The sequence below is a fragment of the Bufo gargarizans genome, chromosome 2 (genome assembly GCF_014858855.1).
Source record: "Bufo gargarizans isolate SCDJY-AF-19 chromosome 2, ASM1485885v1, whole genome shotgun sequence".
Classification (NCBI taxonomy): Eukaryota; Metazoa; Chordata; class Amphibia; order Anura; family Bufonidae; genus Bufo; species Bufo gargarizans.
The window spans coordinates 194,229,995-194,249,294 of NC_058081.1; the positions used below are offsets into that span (position 1 = coordinate 194,229,995).

The following is a 19,300-nucleotide window of genomic DNA, read 5'->3' on the forward strand; positions in this document are numbered from 1 at the left end:
AAAAAAAAAAAAAAAAAAACACAAATTTTTTATATTTTTTTTCCAATAGAGGAAACCTGCGACCATACCTACACCAGGCGCCTTCTAGGCCAACAACTATATGCAATGACCCCCAATGAGCCCCTAGACAGCCGAGCATTCACTAGACCGTTAGCACCCCACTCTGCTTTGAACCAGAGTACTGCGCATCGCATTCCGCCCTGTAGGCACCATGCCATCAAGTGCAATACCACAGCATTTTTCTTTATTTTTTTCTTTACCATTGATATAAAAACACAGCGTGCATGACTTGAACCAACTAACAACCATCATTCAACCGTTTAGCGCCCGACTCTGCTACATCTCAGAGTGCTAAATGACGCGGACCGCAGCGTTGGTCCCGTGCAAACCACTCCGATCCTACCGTGAATACCAGCGCCCTGCTAAGACATTCTGCCATCGCCCAGCCGTAAAGAGCCTCCACACCATGCTGCTGTATCCTAGAGCTGACTCACAGGTAGTGAAATCAGCTGAATCGTCGTCAGCCTAGGCCTACAGGAGCCTATAAATAGCCTAGTACCCAACCAGCCTGGCCTCACAGGTGCAAGTAAGTAGCCGTGTAATCAGCCTCTCCTCTCACAAATACAGCAAAATACTTTTGCTTTACACTAAAGTAATATTTACGTATTTTCATTTTCTTAAAGGGATTCTGTCACTAGTTTTTACCCCCTCCAGATAAAAATATGGTTATGTTCAGGGAGCTTTAGTGATTCCTAATGTGGTCTTATAACTGAAATCTGTAAGCTCATTTTGCCCAAAAAAATGATATTACTTACCTGTCATTCATAAAAATAAGGTGCCCAAGGGGATGTAAATGGCTCCAAGCTGCCGCCCGCACCCGCCGCCGTTTGTGCCCTGCTCCTCCTTTCCTGACATCAGCGCCGCCTCAGAATCCTGTGTGACGCCTCCGGCTCTCCCTCCCTCCCCCCTTCTTCTGCTCTAACATCTTGCGCGTGCGCACAGGCCTCTGCCTGATGCGCACTTCTCCGTTCGGCTTCATGGAGCGAGTGTGCAGGTCATCGGGAGGTTGAGCGAAGTGCCGGCGCATGCGCACTTTGCTCCATGAAGCCGAACGGAGAAGTCCGCATGGGCGCATCAGGCAGAGGCCTGTGCGCAGGCGCAAGATGTTAGAGAAGAAGGAGGGGGGAGTGACGGATAGGCATCAAACAGGATTCTGAGGCAGCGCTGATGTCAGGAAAGGAGGAGCAGGGCACGAATGGCGGCGGGTGCGGGCGGCACTTCTGTGGCCCGCATCCCACCTCCTAAGCCCCCTGCTCTACATATTAATCAGAGACAACTGGAGAAGGATGTAAAATGGCAGCTATTAATGGCCACTAGTGTTGATCGAGCACCGTAGTGCTCGGGTGCTCGGGCCGAACACATTGTGATAAGTCAATGGGAGAACCTAAACATTAAACCAGGTACCCCCTGCTCTGAAAAGGGGATGGTGCCTGGTTCATAAGAAAATGTCAGAAATTGTTGGTAACACCACTGAAATGGTTCTGTCACAGCATGGGGAGGATGTATGGATGCATCTTGGACTCGCTGGTCGCTGCTGGGAACTATGTTGTCCGAATAGTACGCTACTTTTACATAATGACAATAATACGCACAAAACCAAGGGAATATTTACTTATATATAAAGTGCAAGTGCTGCTAAAAATTACAAGGAAGAGGCACTCCGATACACCCTTAGTTACACATAAAGGAAGGCATCATACACACCCTTTCAAAATTATGATTGATGGCCTGCTGGTGATATTCAATAATATAAATCCCACAGAACTAAATATATGTTTCAGATGACTGCAGATAGTTATCTAGCGGAGTTTTTTTAGGGTAAAAGGCACCTTAGAACATATAATAATGTTTGTTGTTACACTGAATTGTTTACAACCACTCACGGTTTGATGTACAGTATCTTCAGGTGTCTGTGATGAATCCAGGGTCTCGGATCTGAGATAAGCGATAAGGGCCTGGCTTTTTTGGATCTGTACATTTCTCTTAATAATGGCAGTATTAGAACTAAAAGTTTAGAAAGCCCACGGCAACTAACAACCTGCTAAGATGGGAAAGCCACCATCCTTTGAATCTAAAACGTGGAATCCCAAAGGGCCAATACTTACGATTCCGTAGAAACTGCAGCACTAAAAATGATTTTTATGACCAGACCAGAGATCTGAAGGATAGATTCAATCAGAGAGGTTACCCTGATCAACCACTCCATAGAGCTTTTAAATCAGCAGAAAATGCTGCGAGAACGGACCTGCTGAATCCAAGGAAGGGGAGAAAATAAGAAATAGATCCAATTTTCCGTATAATAGGAAGCTTTGATAATTGTAATAAGGAGGTCAGAGATATTTTTTAAAAATATTGGGAAATGCTTCTCCTGGATCCGAAAGTGAGGGATATGTGCAGCACGCCAGACCTGCAGAGTATTGCGAAGTGAGGTCACGGTTATGGGCAAATGAGGGTTACTCACTGTTTGTAGGAGAACCCTGGGCAGGCATGCGGCAGTGAAGGAGAGGCTAACGCAAAGTTCCTCTGGGGCACACTCTGTATGTAGGGACCAGGCCTGATGGTGGATGAGGTGCCCTGGATGTCGCAGGTGTTTTGAGTGCCTGGGGCAAGGTCCCTTTAAGGATTGTGATGCCAGTGCCTGTAACAGTGGCACACCGGTTTTCCAGTAGCAATAAGTGAGGTACACAGATGGTATGGTGAACCAAACGTTGCTTTACTTATAACAGTACAACTTTGTACATCAAGATGGTAATACAGTCCCTTATATCATATGCTTCACAAGCAGGCTTATTTCAATAATGGCAGGTATAATCTTGCAAGATAATCGGAGGGTAATAATAATACACACACTCAGACCAGACTGTACCTTCTCCTCAGAAATAGTGTACACTGTTCCTTTGAACTCCTGTCTGGTTTCTATTCCAAGGCCCAGACGCCTAAATGCTGGCTTTTATCCTTGGCAAATAATCTTCCTCCCGTATTGACCCTTGCGCTGTCTTTATAGGTCCTCTGCCCATCAGCTTACTTATCGTAGCTGGATACACTGGCTCTGCTTGGCTGAAGGGTACTGCAGGTTTCTCCTAGGAGGCTCATCTCTTCTACTGGGGTTGATTCTTCTGAGCTAACATAGGCTCATTAACTTCAGGCTGACTAGGCTTCACTTCTAGCCACCTGGACTGCACTGCCCTTCCCTGTCTGGGCCTAGCTATACACTACGTGCAGAATTATTAGGCAAATGAGTATTTTGACCACATTATCCTCTTTATGCATGTTGTCTTACTCCAAGCTGTATAGGCTCGAAAGCCTACTACCAATTAAGCATATTAGGTGATGTGCATCTCTGTAATGAGAAGGGGTGTGGTCTAATGACATCAACACCCTATATCAGGTGTGCATAATTATTAGGCAACTTCCTTTCCTTTGGCAAAATGGGTCAAAAGAAGGACTTGACAGGCTCAGAAAAGTCAAAAATAGTGAGATATCTTGCAGAGGGATGCAGCACTCTTAAAATTGCAAAGCTTCTGAAGCGTGATCATCGAACAATCAAGCGTTTCATTCAAAATAGTCAACAGGGTCGCAAGAAGCGTGTGGAAAAACCAAGGCGCAAAATAACTGCCCATGAACTGAGAAAAGTCAAGCGTGCAGCTGCCAAGATGCCACTTGCCACCAGTTTGGCCATATTTCAGAGCTGCAACATCACTGGAGTGCCCAAAAGCACAAGGTGTGCAATACTCAGAGACATGGCCAAGGTAAGAAAGGCTGAAAGACGACCACCACTGAACAAGACACACAAGCTGAAACGTCAAGACTGGGCCAGGAAATATCTCAAGACTGATTTTTCTAAGGTTTTATGGACTGATGAAATGAGAGTGAGTCTTGATGGGCCAGATGGCTGGATTGGTAAAGGGCAGAGAGCTCCAGTCCGACTCAGACGCCAGCAAGGTGGAGGTGGAGTACTAGTTTGGGCGTTTGGGCTGGTATCATCAAAGATGAGCTTGTGGGGCCTTTTTGGGTTGAGGATGGAGTCAAGCTCAACTCCCAGTCCTACTGCCAGTTTCTGGAAGACACCTTCTTCAAGCAGTGGTACAGGAAGACGTCTGCAAGGTAAGAAAAACATGATTTTCATGCAGGACAATGCTCCATCACACGCGTCCAAGTACTCCACAACGTGGCTGGCAAGAAAGGGTATAAAAGAAGAAAATCTAATGACATGGCCTCCTTGTTCACCTGATCTGAACCCCATTGAGAACCTGTGGTCCATCATCAAATGTGAGATTTACAAGGAGGGAAAACAGTACACCTCTCTGAACAGTGTCTGGGAGGCTGTGGTTGCTGCTGCACGCAATGTTGATGGTGAACAGATCAAAACACTGACAGAATCCATGGATGGCAGGCTTTTGAGCGTCCTTGCAAAGAAAGGTGGCTATATTGGTCACTGATTTGTTTTTGTTTTGTTTTTTAATGTCAGAAATGTATATTTGTGACTGTTGAGATGTTATATTGGTTTCACTGGTAAAAATAAATAATTGAAATGGGTATATATTTGTTTTTTGTTAAGTTGCCTAATAATTATGTACAGTAATAGTCACCTGCACACACAGATATCCCCCTAAAATAGCTAAAACTAAAAACAAACTAAAAACTACTTCCAAAAATATTCAGCTTTGATATTAATGAGTTTTTTGGGTTCATTGAGAACATGGTTGTTGTTCAATAATAAAATTAATCCTCAAAAATACAACTTGCCTAATAATTCTGCACTCCCTGTATATACTAAGGGCTTACTAGCTCCCTCTAGAGTATAGGAGGCTAAACTACACTCCAATAGGCCTTCTACCCAGATAACATAGGGAAAATGAACAGAAACATCACAGTAGTACAACAGACATATTAACCCTTGTGTAGTGCCCACCTTTACCTAGTGGGACACTACATATGGTTCCCACGTATCCAGCCATTACATATAGAAAAGGAAGATCTTTAGGAGACAGATTTATCCACAGCCATTATACACCCATCAAGAAACTAGGCACGAGGTTAGACAGAAGACCACTTGGCACTTTTCGATGTGGAACACGTATAGCTTGTCCCTTCATCTGTCAAGCAAAAAGGTTTAGAAGCAATACAACTAATAAGACATATACAAGTAGGGACTTTGCTAACTGTAAAACTACAGGAGTGGTGTATTTGGCTAGCTCTACCTGTGGACTTCAATACATGGGAAAAACAAAAAGAGAGTTAAGAAGAAGGATCGGGGATCATTTGGGAGACATAAGGAATAAAAGAGATACAGCAATTGCTAGACACATTCAACTCTTCCATGATGGAAACGAAAAGGCAATACATTTTTGTGTTGTGGAGGTTGTGGGGATTTAAATAAGAGGATTTTACAAAAAGAGGCGGAGTGGACCCACAGACTAAAAACTGTGAGCCAACTGGTCCTCAATGAGATACTTTCCTTTGCATGCTTTATCTAATCCCTCATTGGAGCAATATTTTCAGGGAGTATACTAAGAGACCCTGTGTATACAATATAGATTTATTTGTCAAAATTAATGACAAATATCTAACCGTGAAAGGTCCAATAAGTATAATTGATTTTGGGTGAATAAGGTTATCAATGGGTGGATCGATGATACTGAGTAATCAATCTCCTGACTCCTTTAAAACACCATTCCCCATATATATGTAATTAAATAATGGTCATCCCATGCTCTTTAACACCCTAGATTAACCTATGTTGACAAGTCTGGCTCCTGCAGGAATAACAATATATAAATAGAGAATTATCTATTGGTATAAAGTATTAAGTATTATTGAAAACTTATTGCAGCCTTTCTATCTTCTAATGGGCATGGCAATTAATGAATAGCGCAGGGCCTGTATACTTTAAAATAAGGCCAGTTCCGGTATCCGGCTTGCGGTCCAGGTGTGTTCCATCTGCGTCCTGATGTGCGTCTACTTCCGGTGGACGCACTTCCGCCTGCGGCCTGCGCCCGGATGTGCGTACCAGATGCGCTCCACAGACAAAATTGATGCTTATGATTCCGGCTGGACGCACTTCCAGGACGCCGTGTGATGACGTTAATGCGTTCCACGCCCCGACTTCCGGTGGAGGACGGCTTCCGGTCTGGCGATAATGGAACGCACGCTAACCGGTACTCCGGTATGGATTTCATTCTAATTACCTGGGGTATTTAAAACAGCAGTGCCAGATATTAATCTGGACTGCATACTAACATTTGGGAGGACCAGCAAAGCTATCTAGCTAGTGGCTATTAGGCCATTGATTTATCTGTTTATCCCCTGATGATTCTGTCACAACACGTGTGACAGAGGAAACGCGTCGGGAATTGTTTGTTTGGGAGTGAATTTTTAATAGGGTTAGTTCAATCTAGGGACAGCCACCGATAAGTGGGGTCGCTCTATTAGGGGGTGATTCTCCCGCATTAAGGCGGGAAAACTCTCCGCTTTTAGGCAGGGCCTTAATAGCACTGTAGGGATACTATCTCCCCTTTTTTTCTTCTTGATCCTTTGGACCATTCTCTACAGTGGAAGGGCCATGTCTACAGCCTGACAAAGGAATCAGCAGTTTTGGAATCCGAGACCTTGGATTCATCACAGACACCTGAAGATACTGTACATCAAACCGTGAGTGGTTGTAAACAATTCAGTGTAACAACAAACATTATTATGCTTTAGGTGCCTTTTACCCTAAAAAACTCCGCTAGATAACTATCTGCAGTCATCTGAAACATATATTTAGTTCTGTGGGATTTATTTTATTGAATATCCTATATAAAAGTTAAGTTTTAAAGGGAACCTGTCACCGGGATTTTGTGTATAGAGCTGAGGACATGGGTTGCTAGATGGCCGCTAGCACTACCACAATACCCAGTCCCCATAGCTCTGTGTGCTTTTATTGTGGAAAAAAACGATTTGATACATATGCAAATTAACCTGAGATGAGTCCTGTCCCTGACTCATCTCACATACAGGACTCATCTCAGGTTAATTTGCATATGGATCAAATCGTTTTTTCTACACAATAAAAGCACACAGAGCTATGGGGACTGGGTATTGCGGATGTGCTAGCGGCCATCTAGCATCCCATGTCCTCAGCTCTATACACAAAATCCCGGTGACAGGTTCCCTTTAAGTAGGTCAAATTTTCCAGTGATTTACAGATTATATACCTACATAATATGCATTAATACTACTGTGGATTGACCCTCAAAAACATTTGGAGCAAGGGCCTGCTGATCTGACCATCTAAAACATTATGGGCGGTGGCCTGCTACCGCTTTGGTGACTCTAGTTAACCTGGGGCCGATGGCACGTCCCTGTGATGGCGACGATCCATTCTGATGTCTGGCCTATCAACTTTCGATATAATTGTCAGCTCAAAGCCATTGTAAACTATGGGTAACAGGGAATCAGTGTTTGATTCCAGAGAGGGAGCCTGAGAAATGGCTACCACATCCAAGGAAGGCAAGCAGGTGGCGCGCAAATCACACACTCCCGACTCGTGGAGGTAGTGACGATAAACGGCTACGGCTACTACTTCAAAACAAGGCAGTATGAGTTGCAGGTCTGCAGGTGAGCTGACCCTGTAAAAGATTTGAGTTGCGGGCCTGCAGGTGAGCTGACCCTGTAAGGGTACTTTCACACTTGCGTTGTTTGATTTAAGCAGGCAGTTCCGGCAGGCAAATTGCATGTCATTTTTTCTGACTGATCAGGCATTTTTCAGACTGATCAGGATCCTGAAAAATGCATTGCAATACCGGATCCGTTTTTCCAGTGTCATCAGGCAAAACTGATACCCAGGCCCAAAATCTAATTAAGGTTTTACGCACAAAACCAAAATATAAATTAATTTTATAGGAAAAATTTATTGAAAACATTCTTTCCTGTATATTTACTTATATATAAAGTGCAAGTGCTGCTAAAAATTACAATGAAGAGGCACTACGATACAACCTGTATATCACATAAAGTAGGGCCTCATTCACATTGAGTTGCCGGCCTGCGAGTTAGCTGACCCTGTAAAATATTTGACTTGCGGGCCTGCAGGTGAGCTGACCCTGTAAAAGATTTGAGTTGCGGGCCTACAGGTGAACTTACCCTGTAAAAGATTTGAGTTGTGGGCCTGCAGGTGAGCTGACCCTGCAAAAGATTTGAGTTGCAGGTCTGCAGGTGAGATGACCCTGTAAAAAATGATATGTGAGGGCCTGCTGGTTAGCGGACCCTTTAAAAAATGTAATGTGAGGGCCTGCTGGTAAAAGGACCCTCTAAAAATGTTTATTCAAAGGCCTTATATGCGAGGGCATTATATGTGACGAATAAGCAATGCATGTTGATATGACAGAAGAGGAGGAGGAGGAGGATGAGAAAAGGAAGATTCAACCATATACCCTTGTTTGTGGTGTAAGGGGTGCATGGAAATACAGTCTATTAACTACATTAAAAACAACACATGTAATGTGCCTTTATGTTCTTCAGCATTCCTCTGGTTGAGTCCAGAAGTCATGGTCAATCCAGGCCTTGTTCATTTTTATATGAAAAAAACACTAATATACTGTAACCAAACTCACCACTATATCATAGAAAATCAATAAACTTTATTAATGACCAACAATACATAAATTTACAATGTCAATGCGGTTAAAAGGACCCCACACTAACAACACGTGGTGGGTAAAACACTCACATGCGGTACATGTCCCTGAAGTAATCATGAGACAACAGGGAAGAAGCCGTGTGGCGAAACGCACGTCGGGCAGTCACGGGTGGTTGCACCACTTGCGGTCGGTATAATATGTACTCTTTCCTGCTCTCCTTTTCATTTATGTAATTTTGTTAGCCTGTTGTCTTATGCATTGTACTTATACAATTTTATGGATTTTCTGAATTATTTATTGGCATTTGGCATTTTTTGGGGGGAGTTTACAGGATTACTTTAAAGATATGTATCGCATGTGAGTGTTTTACCCACCACGTGTTGCTAGTGTGGGGTCCTTTTAACCACATTGACATTATATATTTATGTATTGTTGGTCATTAATAAAGTTTATTAATTTTCTATCATATAGTGGTGCGTTTGGTTATATTGGTGTTTTGTGGCTTATGTTCCACGCACTTTTCCATATTCTTATGGTTATCGGTGTATTCATTTTTATATGAGTCAACCTGTCAGTATTTTCAGTTGACAGGTGGATACGCTTATCTGTTATACTGCCACCAGCAGCACTAAATACATGCTCAGACAAAACGATGATGGCAGTGCAGGCCAGTACCTCCAAAGCATAGAGCGGCAGTTCGTGCCACGTGTCCAGCTTGGACACCCAGTAGCTGTAAGGCACTGAGGGATCATTGAGGACGCTGACACGGTCTGCTATGTACTCCTTCACCATCTTCCAAAATTTTTCTCTCCTTGTTGCAGTAGGCTGCACATTAGGGTGAGGGTGCTGGCGGGGTGTCATGAAACTGTCCCAGGCTTTGGAGAGTGTTGCCTTGCCTCTGTTGGAACTGCTGTGCGTTCCCCTTATCTCCCCTCCTCGGTTGGCCAAGGAAGTATGGACTCTGCCGCCAGCGTTGGAAGATGTAAAATTTTGGAGCAATTTTTCAACAAGGATCTTCTGGTATTGCACCATTTTGCTCGTCCTCTCCACCAGAGGAATGAGAGATGAGAATTTCTCTTTGGGGGATGGCGACACTGATAATAGCGTTATCGCTGCTCACCATCTGTGTTGATTCCTCAAAGTTGCGTAAAACCTCACAGAGGTCAGACATCCATGCCCACTCCTCGCTTGTGAAAAGCGGAAGCTGACTGGAAAGGTGACGACCATGTTGCAGCTGGCATTCCACAACTGCCCTCTGCTGCTCACAAAGCCTGGCTAACATGTGGAACGTGGAGTTCCAGCACGTGCTCACGTCGCACAACAGCCGGTGAGCTGGCAATTGCAAGCGCTGCTGCAGCGTTGACAGACCAGCTGAAGCTGTTGGTGACTTGGGGAAATGTGCACACACGCGCCGCACCTTCACCAGTAGCTCAGGCAAATTGGGGTATGTTTTTTGAAACTGCTGAACCACAAGCTTGAATACGTGGGCAAGGCATGGGATGTGTCTAAGGTTGCCCAGCTCCAAATCCGCCACCAAGTTACGACCATTATCAGACCCAACCATGCTTGGTTCTAGGTTGAGTGGTGAGAGCCACAGCTCAGTCTGGTCTCTTATCCCCTGCCACAGCTCTGCGGCGGGGTGCTGATTGTCATCTAGGCAGATCAGCTTCAGCACGGCCTGTTGCCGTTTCCCCACTGCAGTGCTACACTGCTTTCAGCTACCGACTAATGGCTGACTGGTGCTGCGATAATTCAGAGGTGGAAGTGGAGGAGGAGGCGGAGGAAGAGAAGTGGGGGTTGGAGCCACTAACGTAGGTGGTGGCGGAAACCCTGATCGAATTGGGCCCGCAATCCTTGGCGTCGGTAGCATCTGTGCCATCCCTGCCTCCACAACATTCACCCAGTGTTACGTCAGGGAAATGTGGCATCCCTGGCTGAAAGCACTTGTCCATGTGTCTGTGGTTAAGTGGACCTTCCCAGTAACTGCATTGGTCAGGACACATGTGATGTTAAGGAACACATGTTGGTGTAAGGCTGTCACGGCACACCCTGAAAAATAGTGGCGGCTGGGGACTGCGTAATGAGGGACGGCTACCGACATCAGCCTGCGGAAGGCCTCAGTGTCCACAAGCCTAAATGGCAACATTTCCAGGGCCAGTAATTTGGAAAGCTGCACATTTAGTGCTTTGGCCTGTGGGTGGGTGGCTGGGTATTTGCGCTTGCGTTCAAATGCCTGGGGTAATGACATTTGGACGCTGCGCTGGGACAGGGAAGTGGATGTGGTCGCTGATGGTGCTTGCGAAGGTCCAGATGCAGGGTAGGAGGCATCCGGGCCTGCTTCTTGGACATGGGATTGGCCAGCACGTCACACAGGGGAAGAGGAGGCAGTGCTGTGACCCGCAGACACAGATTGTGGACCCAGGCATTCGGCCCACCTATTAGGGTGCTTTGATGACATGTGGCGGATCATGCTGGTGGTGGTGAGGTTGCTAGTGTTCATTTTGGTGTGGCACAGGTTGGAAACTACTATTCTTTTGTCGTCCACACTTTCCTCAAAAAAGCGGCATACAGCCGAACACCTACCCCTTGGCAAGGGAAATTTATGCAAGGGGGTGCTCCGTGGAACAGTTGCGAGCCTGTTCGGTGGTGCCCGCCTTCTACCTTTTGCCACCCCACTGCCTCTTCCAGCCTGTTGCAGTGCTGCGGATACCTCCCCCTCTGTACTACTCTCCTCGCTCGGCTTGTTGCCACATTCCCAGGTTGGGTCAGTGACCTCGTCGTCCAGCACCTCCTCTTCCACTTCCTCACTCTGATCATCCTCCTGATTTGTTGACCTAACCACAACCTCAGTGATTGACAACTGTGTGTCATCCTCTTCCTCAACCTCTTGAGACAGTAATTGCGTATGAGTCATTGGCAACTGTGTCTCATCATCATCCACCTCATTAAACAGTAATTGGCATTCCCCAGCGTCATGTTCTTGTGACTCTGGATGCTCAAGAGGTTGGGAATCGGGGCAAAAGATCTCAGGTCCCTCTTCAAGCGTGCTTGGCGAGAGGGCTAAATCAATTAATGGCAATGCAAAGAGGTCCTCGGAATATCCGAGTGTGGGATCACTTGTTTGGCCAGACTGTAAATGGTGGGAGGAAGGAGGATCAGGGTGAGGTTGTGTGGACCAGACTCCTGGCTTCAGAGACTGGACTTGGTAGAAGACAGGGTGGTGCCTAACCGACTAGAAGCACTATCTGCTGCAATCCAATCGACCACCTGCTCGCACTGGGCTCATTTCAAGAGTGGTCTCCTGCGCCGCCCTGCAAACTGGAACATGAAGCTAGGTATGTTGTATGATTGTTTTTCTTGTGCTCTGGCAGCAGGCACAGTTACAACGCACCCAGGCCCACGGCCTCTGCGTGCACTATCAGCATCATGGCCACTTCCCCGTCCCTTAATGCTCGCCTTCTTCATATTAAATGTTATATGCACGCTTGACACACAAGATGTGGCACGGATGTCACAGTTCACAGCAAGCACAGTATATTGAAAAAGTACATAAAAGTATGTAAAAAGGAAAATAGATTTCACTTCTATTTTTATTTTCTCTTGTCCTGACACACACACGCTATTGCAGCGCAGATGTGACAATTCACTGCAGACACCGTTTATAGGCAAATTGTGGATAAATTATGGAAAAAATATAATTGTTTTCGCTAATATTCTTTCTATCTCTGCCCCTGACACACAGAAGGTCACAAGTCACTGCAGACACCCTCTATAAAAAAAAAGAATGGCAAAGTATGAGAAAAAAAAATCGAACACTACTTTGCAAGATTCAATTACTGCCACCACACACAATAGTCCTTAAAAGGACTTTTGATCTTTGAAATGTTTTAAAATTGAATAAATTGCGATCACAAACTCCCTACACTATCTGTCCCTTCTTAAGCGCAGCTCTCCCTGACTTGCAATGAGCCAAACCCGCGTCATCGGGTGCTATATAGCACCCGATGACACGTTCCGGCCAGCCAATCACTATAATGCCAGTAGCCAACATGGCTACTGGCATTACAGTGATGGAAGTACTTAACTGCGTGTTTATTGGCTGCTCAGCAGCCGCGAAACGTGCGGGAAGGAGACTCGAGCATGGCGCTCGAGCGAATGCGGTGCTCGGCTGAGTACCTCGATGTGCCGAGCATAGCGATACTCGAGCTGAACAGGTATTCGGCCGAGCATGCTCGCTCAACACTAATGGCCACCACAGAGGGACAACTTTGGGGCAGTATATTGTGCTGCGCTTTGGTATTTGGTTCTGATGTGATGGTATTTTGCACCATATTGTTGACTTCGCCTACTTGTTTTGCCCCTCCTGTTAAGTTGGACCTGCATACAACATGGGGCCACTTTTAGTTTTTATTTTTCCAGGGCCACTTTAAGTTTCCAGTAAGCCCCAGTCTGTCCACCACAGGACTGCACATAACCCCACCCTCAGGACTCCACGGATAGAGGGTTGTGGAACATCTACAAGATACTGTTGTATAAATGGTCCTTCTGTTGACAGGTTCATATTCCCTTGTTCTATGTAGCTGACTGTGTAAAAATATTACATTGTGCTGATGTAAATTTTCTTTTCTTCCAGCTGTTTCCTATGTGCTTTATGGACAACGTCTTGGCCTGCTGCAAGATTATATAAACCCTGAATCTCAAGAATTCATAGACTCTGTAACTACCATGTTCCACACCACTAGCCCCATGCTTTACATTCCTCCACGGCTTCTGAGGTTAATTAACTCCTCCATTTGGAAAAACCATGTAAAGGCCTGGGATTCAATCTTCAACCATGGTGGGTAGATGTTCTGCAGAGAGCAATACTTCCTGTACTACAAGTGTATTTTAGGAGTTGGTCACTTTGTGGCCATTGTTGACTAATGTGTTTGTAAGATGATTATATGCAGTGGCCTACCTACAACAGAGGCAGACTACGTGACTGATACGGGGCCCAGCACGGAACTTGTTCTTCTCTTCCCCGCGTGATGAAGCCGCCACTAGGGGGAGCTTATTGCAAAAAGATTATTAGTCCTTCAATGGTAGTTGTTTTAACCCCTACGCCAATATTAGGGCATAAAGAAAGTCGCAAATTATGGCGTATGGCATATTGGTGACTGTTTAAGCGTCTCAACACATTTCAAAAGGGATGAGAAAGGGGTGTGGAATAGTGTAGGGGGCAAGGCTTTGCAACAGCACCTGACATACTTACTATACCTTATGCCAGAAACTTGCTTAAGTTGTAACTAAAGTCTGCATCAGCCTTTAGCTGGCGTAGACTTCATTTTTTTGGTTTATGGAGAGGCAAAGAGATGCACATCTCATTCCAGTGCAGGGAGATCAAGAATGGCGTATGGGTCTGGCAGTTTTGTAAATGTCCCTTAGAGTGCCCAGAATAAGCGCTATATATTTGAAGAACCTGTCCCACTTTTTCTAACATAAAAGCCAGATAAAGTGGGTGAGAGCAAAGACAACTTTTTTAAATTACAATTTGAATTTGATCAAAATTTCTTCTGCTTTTTAATAAAAGTGTAAAAAAGATATGATCATATGGAACTTACTAATATGGTCTTTGTTAAAATTCTGTGCCATTTCCTATATTTTAATAAAGACTGCCCCTTGTCCATAAAATGGATGCTGAAGGAGGGTCATAGGCCAGGCAAATCACCTCTATGTGATGCCTCCTCCATTCAGATACCCTGCACCTGCCATCTGCACTTCCACTGTTGGGAGTTTAGTGCAGGTGCAGTGATTTAGATTGGAGGAGGCTGAGTGATGTGTATGGTCACAATGACGGTCCATCAGCCGTCATCTTATGGACAGGACCTCTATGTGGAAAGTACAGAGGATTTGCTTAACAAGAGGACATGGCTTATGAAAAAAAAAATTATGGCACAGAATATAAAAAAATGCTATATTAATAACATTAATTGCCATATAGCAATCTTACCTACACATTCGTCACAAGTAGCCAGAGAGTGGAGTTTTTTTTTAGAAATGTCTCCAATGCCACTAAATTTAATAGAAAGAACCTATATTCACCAGTTACTTCCCTGCCATTTCCAGCACTGCAGCTTTAGCCAACCCTCCCCATCTGTTAGCATGACAGTAGTAATGATATCCTGTATACCAGCCAATCACTGGCCTCAAAGCTATATGGCTTGGGACCAATAGTGGCACAAGGAAGAGGGGAAAAATTCTCTAAGGAATTATTCAGGAGTCAGGACTGTTTTTTTTCTCTTCCTTGTAATTGTAAACAATGCCCCCGTTTTCTCAGTGAAACAAAAGTAGTGGCGCACCGTCTTCAAACTCATTAAGTAGGCTTTCTTCTTTGTTCTAATATTTATACTCATACTAATTATTGGAAATCAAGCTTGACCATGAACAGGTTTTCTGACAGGATTTTGCCTGTGTTTTAAGGTTCTCTAGAGTTATTTCATAACTAAACTGTGTCCTGTAGATTTGTCCATTTACAGACAAATATGAATGTCATCTCTCCCAGCGGATCGTTGTATACAGGGTATCTACAGCTCTCTAAGGCATCGCTCTGACAATACATATGCAGGAGTCCTTTCCAGTCTCCTTCTTCAGGATAAGCTTCCACTTGAAGACATTAAAGCTAGTATCACTGAACTGATGGCAGGAGGTGTGGACACGGTGAGACACTGACAAAGACTGATTGTTTTTTCCTATCAAATAATAGTGTATTATTTATGAGATTGGGTGATATCTGGTTGCCATTTTGTAATTTTGCAGAGTTTCTTTTTTTTGTTAAACTCTTTGCATATTTTAAATGCCCTTTTTAGTTGTTAGTTGCATTTCATACAGTATCTGTAAGCCATGTGGGGTCTAATTTTAGCCATTTGTGTTTGTTACCCACAGCAATACATTTTGCAGTTAGTTAAACAATGAAGGTTTAACCCTCTCCCATTTATCCTCTGCATTATATGACAATAAATGTGCCCAATCTATGTCCTCTCAACGTGGGGAAATTGGCCTTTTTAAAGTTAAGGGGGTCATTTACTAACCAGAAATATTCCTATATTAGCCTATATGTATCCCCGCTCACCCCAGATTTAAAAAAGTGGATGTGGCGTGGGTGGGTAAGGGGACATGCCGGCAGTCCCATCTCATTTACCATTTTCTACGCCTGGTTTAGGCATAGAAAATGGTCTAAATGTAAGACAGGTAGAAAGCTGTTTTACATTCAGGAGCAGTGGTGGATCCGCCGAAATTATGTAGAGGCCGGTGTCTCTACATAACTCCCAGAGATCCACCGCCAGCTACGTACAGTATATGACGACCAGTGTCTAAAAAGCTGGTCTTAAATGATCCCCTAAGTGTTTTTGCCCTCCTAGTCAAAGTTTGTAAGCATAGGGGCTTGAACATTGTTTTCTGGTTCCCATGAATTCTCTTCTGGTCCATAACCCTGCCATCGCACTTGACCTCTGAAAATTCTAGAATCCAAAATTTTTTCAACAATGTATTCTTCCTCCCCTTGTACTTTTACTGGTGCAGGAGGCGGCTGACTTCTCCCTGGAAAGGGGTTTTCATTGAATGGCTTTAGCAATGACACGTGGAACACAGGGTGTATTTTCAATCTGTTGGGAAGTTTGGGACAGAAGGTAATCTGGTTAACTTGTGCAGAAACCTGGAAAGGTCCTATGAATTTTTTTACCCAATTTTAGAGATGGAACATGTGTTTTCAGATTTCTAGTGGATAGCCAAACTTTATCACCAACTTTAAATGTAGGAAGAACTTTGCTATGTTTGTCAGCAGCTTTCTTATAGTCTTCTTGGGCTTCTTGTAGCGTCTCTGTTGTTTTCCTCTGGGTTTCTTGCAATTTCTTTAGTCTGTGAGTAACAGCAGGAATAGGTGTACTAAGAGGGAGGTTAAGAATGAATACTGGATGGAAGCCAGAGTTAGCAAAATATGGAATTAGGGTACTTTCACACTAGTGTTTTTCTTTTCCGGCACTGAGTTCCGTCATAGGGGCTCAATACATGAAATGAACTGATTAGTTTCATCCCCATGCATTCTGAATGGAGAGAAATCTGTTCAGGATGCATCAGGATGTCTTCAGTTCGTATGCTGCGGTATTATCTTCGTCGAAAGTTCCGGATCAGTTGCTGGAATGCCAGATCCGGCATTAATTTACATTGAAAAGTATTGGCATTAAAAATACCGCAATGCTGGATCTGGAATGCGCAGACCGGTAAAAATGTGAAGAAAATATATAACAGATCCGTTTCTCCGGATGTCATCCGGAGAGACGGATCCGTTCTAGCAATGCATTTGTAAGAGAGATCCACATCCGGATCCGTCTACAAATGCTGTCCGTTTGCATGCAGATTGCCGGATCTGGCAGGCAGTTCCGGCGATGGAACTGCTTGCCGGATCACTCTGTTGCAAGTGTGAAAGTAGCCTTAAAGATGTAGTGCTATGTTTGGAGTTGTTGTAGGCAAATTTTGCAGTTGGTAAATAGTCCACCTAATCATCTTGAAAGTAGGAAATAAAACAGCGGAGGTGTTTTGCTCAAGAGTTTGTTTTGTTCTTCTCGTCTGGCCATTGGACTGAGGATGAAAAGCAGAAGACAAATTAACTGTAACTCCTAAAGCTGTACAGAAGTTCTTCCAAAATCTTGATGTGAATTGAACACCTCTATCTGAAATTACATTGTCAGGAATTCCATGCAACCTAAATATCTCCTTAATCATTAATTCTGCAGTTTGTTCTGCAGAAGGCATTCCTCTAATTGGAATGAAATGGGCCATCTTTATGAGTCGGTTCACAACAACAAGGATGGTAGTCATTTCTTTAGATGAAGGAAGGTCCACAATGAAATCCATGGAAAATGATCCCCAAGGCCTAGATGGAGTGGTTGAAGAAGACCTAAAGGAGGAGATCACGGTGTCTTGTTTCGTGCACATGTTAAACAGGAGGAAACATATTTTCTAACATTGTTCTTACAATTAGGCCACCAAAATGAATGGCGCAATAGGTCGTAAGTTTTCATGACTCCAAGATGCCCTGCAAATTTAGAATCATGGACCAGTTTGAGGACTTCAAGTCAAGCAGATTCAGGGACATACAATTGATATAGAAAGTCTACACACCCCTGTTAAAATGTCAGGTTTCTGTAATGTAAAAAAAATGAGACAAAGATAAATCATTTCAGAACTTTTTCCACCTTTAATGTGACCTATAAACTGTACCACTCAATTGAAAAACAAACTGAAATCTTTTAGATAGAGGGAAGAAAAAAATATAAACATAAAATAATATGGTTGCATAACCCTTAAACCAATACTTTGTTGAAGCACCTTTTGATTTTATTACAGCACTCAGTCTTTTTGGGTATGAGTCTATCAGCATTGCACATTTTGACTTGGCAAGATTTGCCCACTCTTCTTTGCAAAAACACTCCAAATCTGTCAGATTGCGAGGGCATCTCCTGTGCACAGCCCTCTTCAGATCACCCGACAGATTTTCAATTGGATTCAGGTCTGGGCTCTGACTGGGCCAGCTGAAGAAAAACAGCCCCAAAAAACACACTTTTAAAATATGCTAATGAGCCTCTAGGTGCTATGAGGACGTTGATTCAGCACCTAGAGGCTCAGTCAACTAACCATTTATCCCAAAACCCAATATACTGTATGCCCCAACCAGGGATTATTTTACTACTCAAAGAGTAAATAACCAACATGAATGTCATTTTAGTACATGATTACAAATATTTTACAAACATGATTAAAAAGAGTATAGGTGCAGGAAAAAAGAAACATCATCTGTAGGATAAACACAGCGGATACTACGTCCATAAATCAGTCCATCTTTATATATTTAATTGACAATAAAGTGTAAGTTGCAAAAAACATGTTCTATCACAATCAAAAGGACATTGAAAGGTTACCCATGCTGTGCTGTACTCACTGTGACGTAGTCGGCGCAGGCGCAGTCAGGAAACCGGCACCAAGAGCGCGTCCTTCACTCACTGCGCCTGCGCCGAATACAGAAGTGGGCGGCGCAGGCGGGGAATTTCTTCAGCGATCCAGCTAACTCGGACGTCACTCAAGAGGAGCGGGGTGGGCTAAACGGAGGACCTGGGCAGGATAAATGGTTAGTAGACTGAGCCTCTAGGTGCTGAATCAACGACCTCATAAAACCTAGAGGCTCATTAGCCTCTTGGTAGCCTCCCAGACCAATTTTCTTCTCGTCTTTTCATACATTTTGGAGGAACGTCCAGTTCTGGGTAAAGTCACTGTTGTGCTCTATATTTTCTCCACTTGATGATGACTGTCTTCACTGTGTTCCATGGTATATCTAATGCCTTGGAAATTCTTTTGTACCCTTCTCCTGGCTGATACCTTTTAACAATGAGATCCCTCTGATTCTTTGGAAGCTCTCTGTGGACCGTGGCTTTTGCTGTGGGATGCGACTAAGAAAATTTCAGGAAAGACCAACTAGAGCAGCTGAACTTTATTTGGGGTTAATCAGAGGCACTTTAAATGATGGCTGGTGTATGCTGACTCCTATTTAAAGGGAACCTGTCACTGGGATTTTGTGTATAGAGCTGAGG

At 44.0% G+C, this 19,300-nt stretch overlaps 1 protein-coding gene across 2 annotated transcripts in view; it reads left to right on the forward strand.

Moving 5' to 3' along the window:
• Nucleotides 1-19,300, forward strand: part of LOC122929707 (cholesterol side-chain cleavage enzyme, mitochondrial) — an 80,679-nt gene that overhangs the window by 45,780 nt on the left and 15,599 nt on the right. For both annotated transcript variants that reach the window (XM_044283365.1, XM_044283366.1), the window contains exons 4-5: nt 13,315-13,518; nt 15,223-15,377. In XM_044283365.1, the coding sequence (XP_044139300.1) occupies nt 13,315-13,518; nt 15,223-15,377 (359 nt within the window). The remainder of the gene's footprint in view (nt 1-13,314; nt 13,519-15,222; nt 15,378-19,300) is intronic.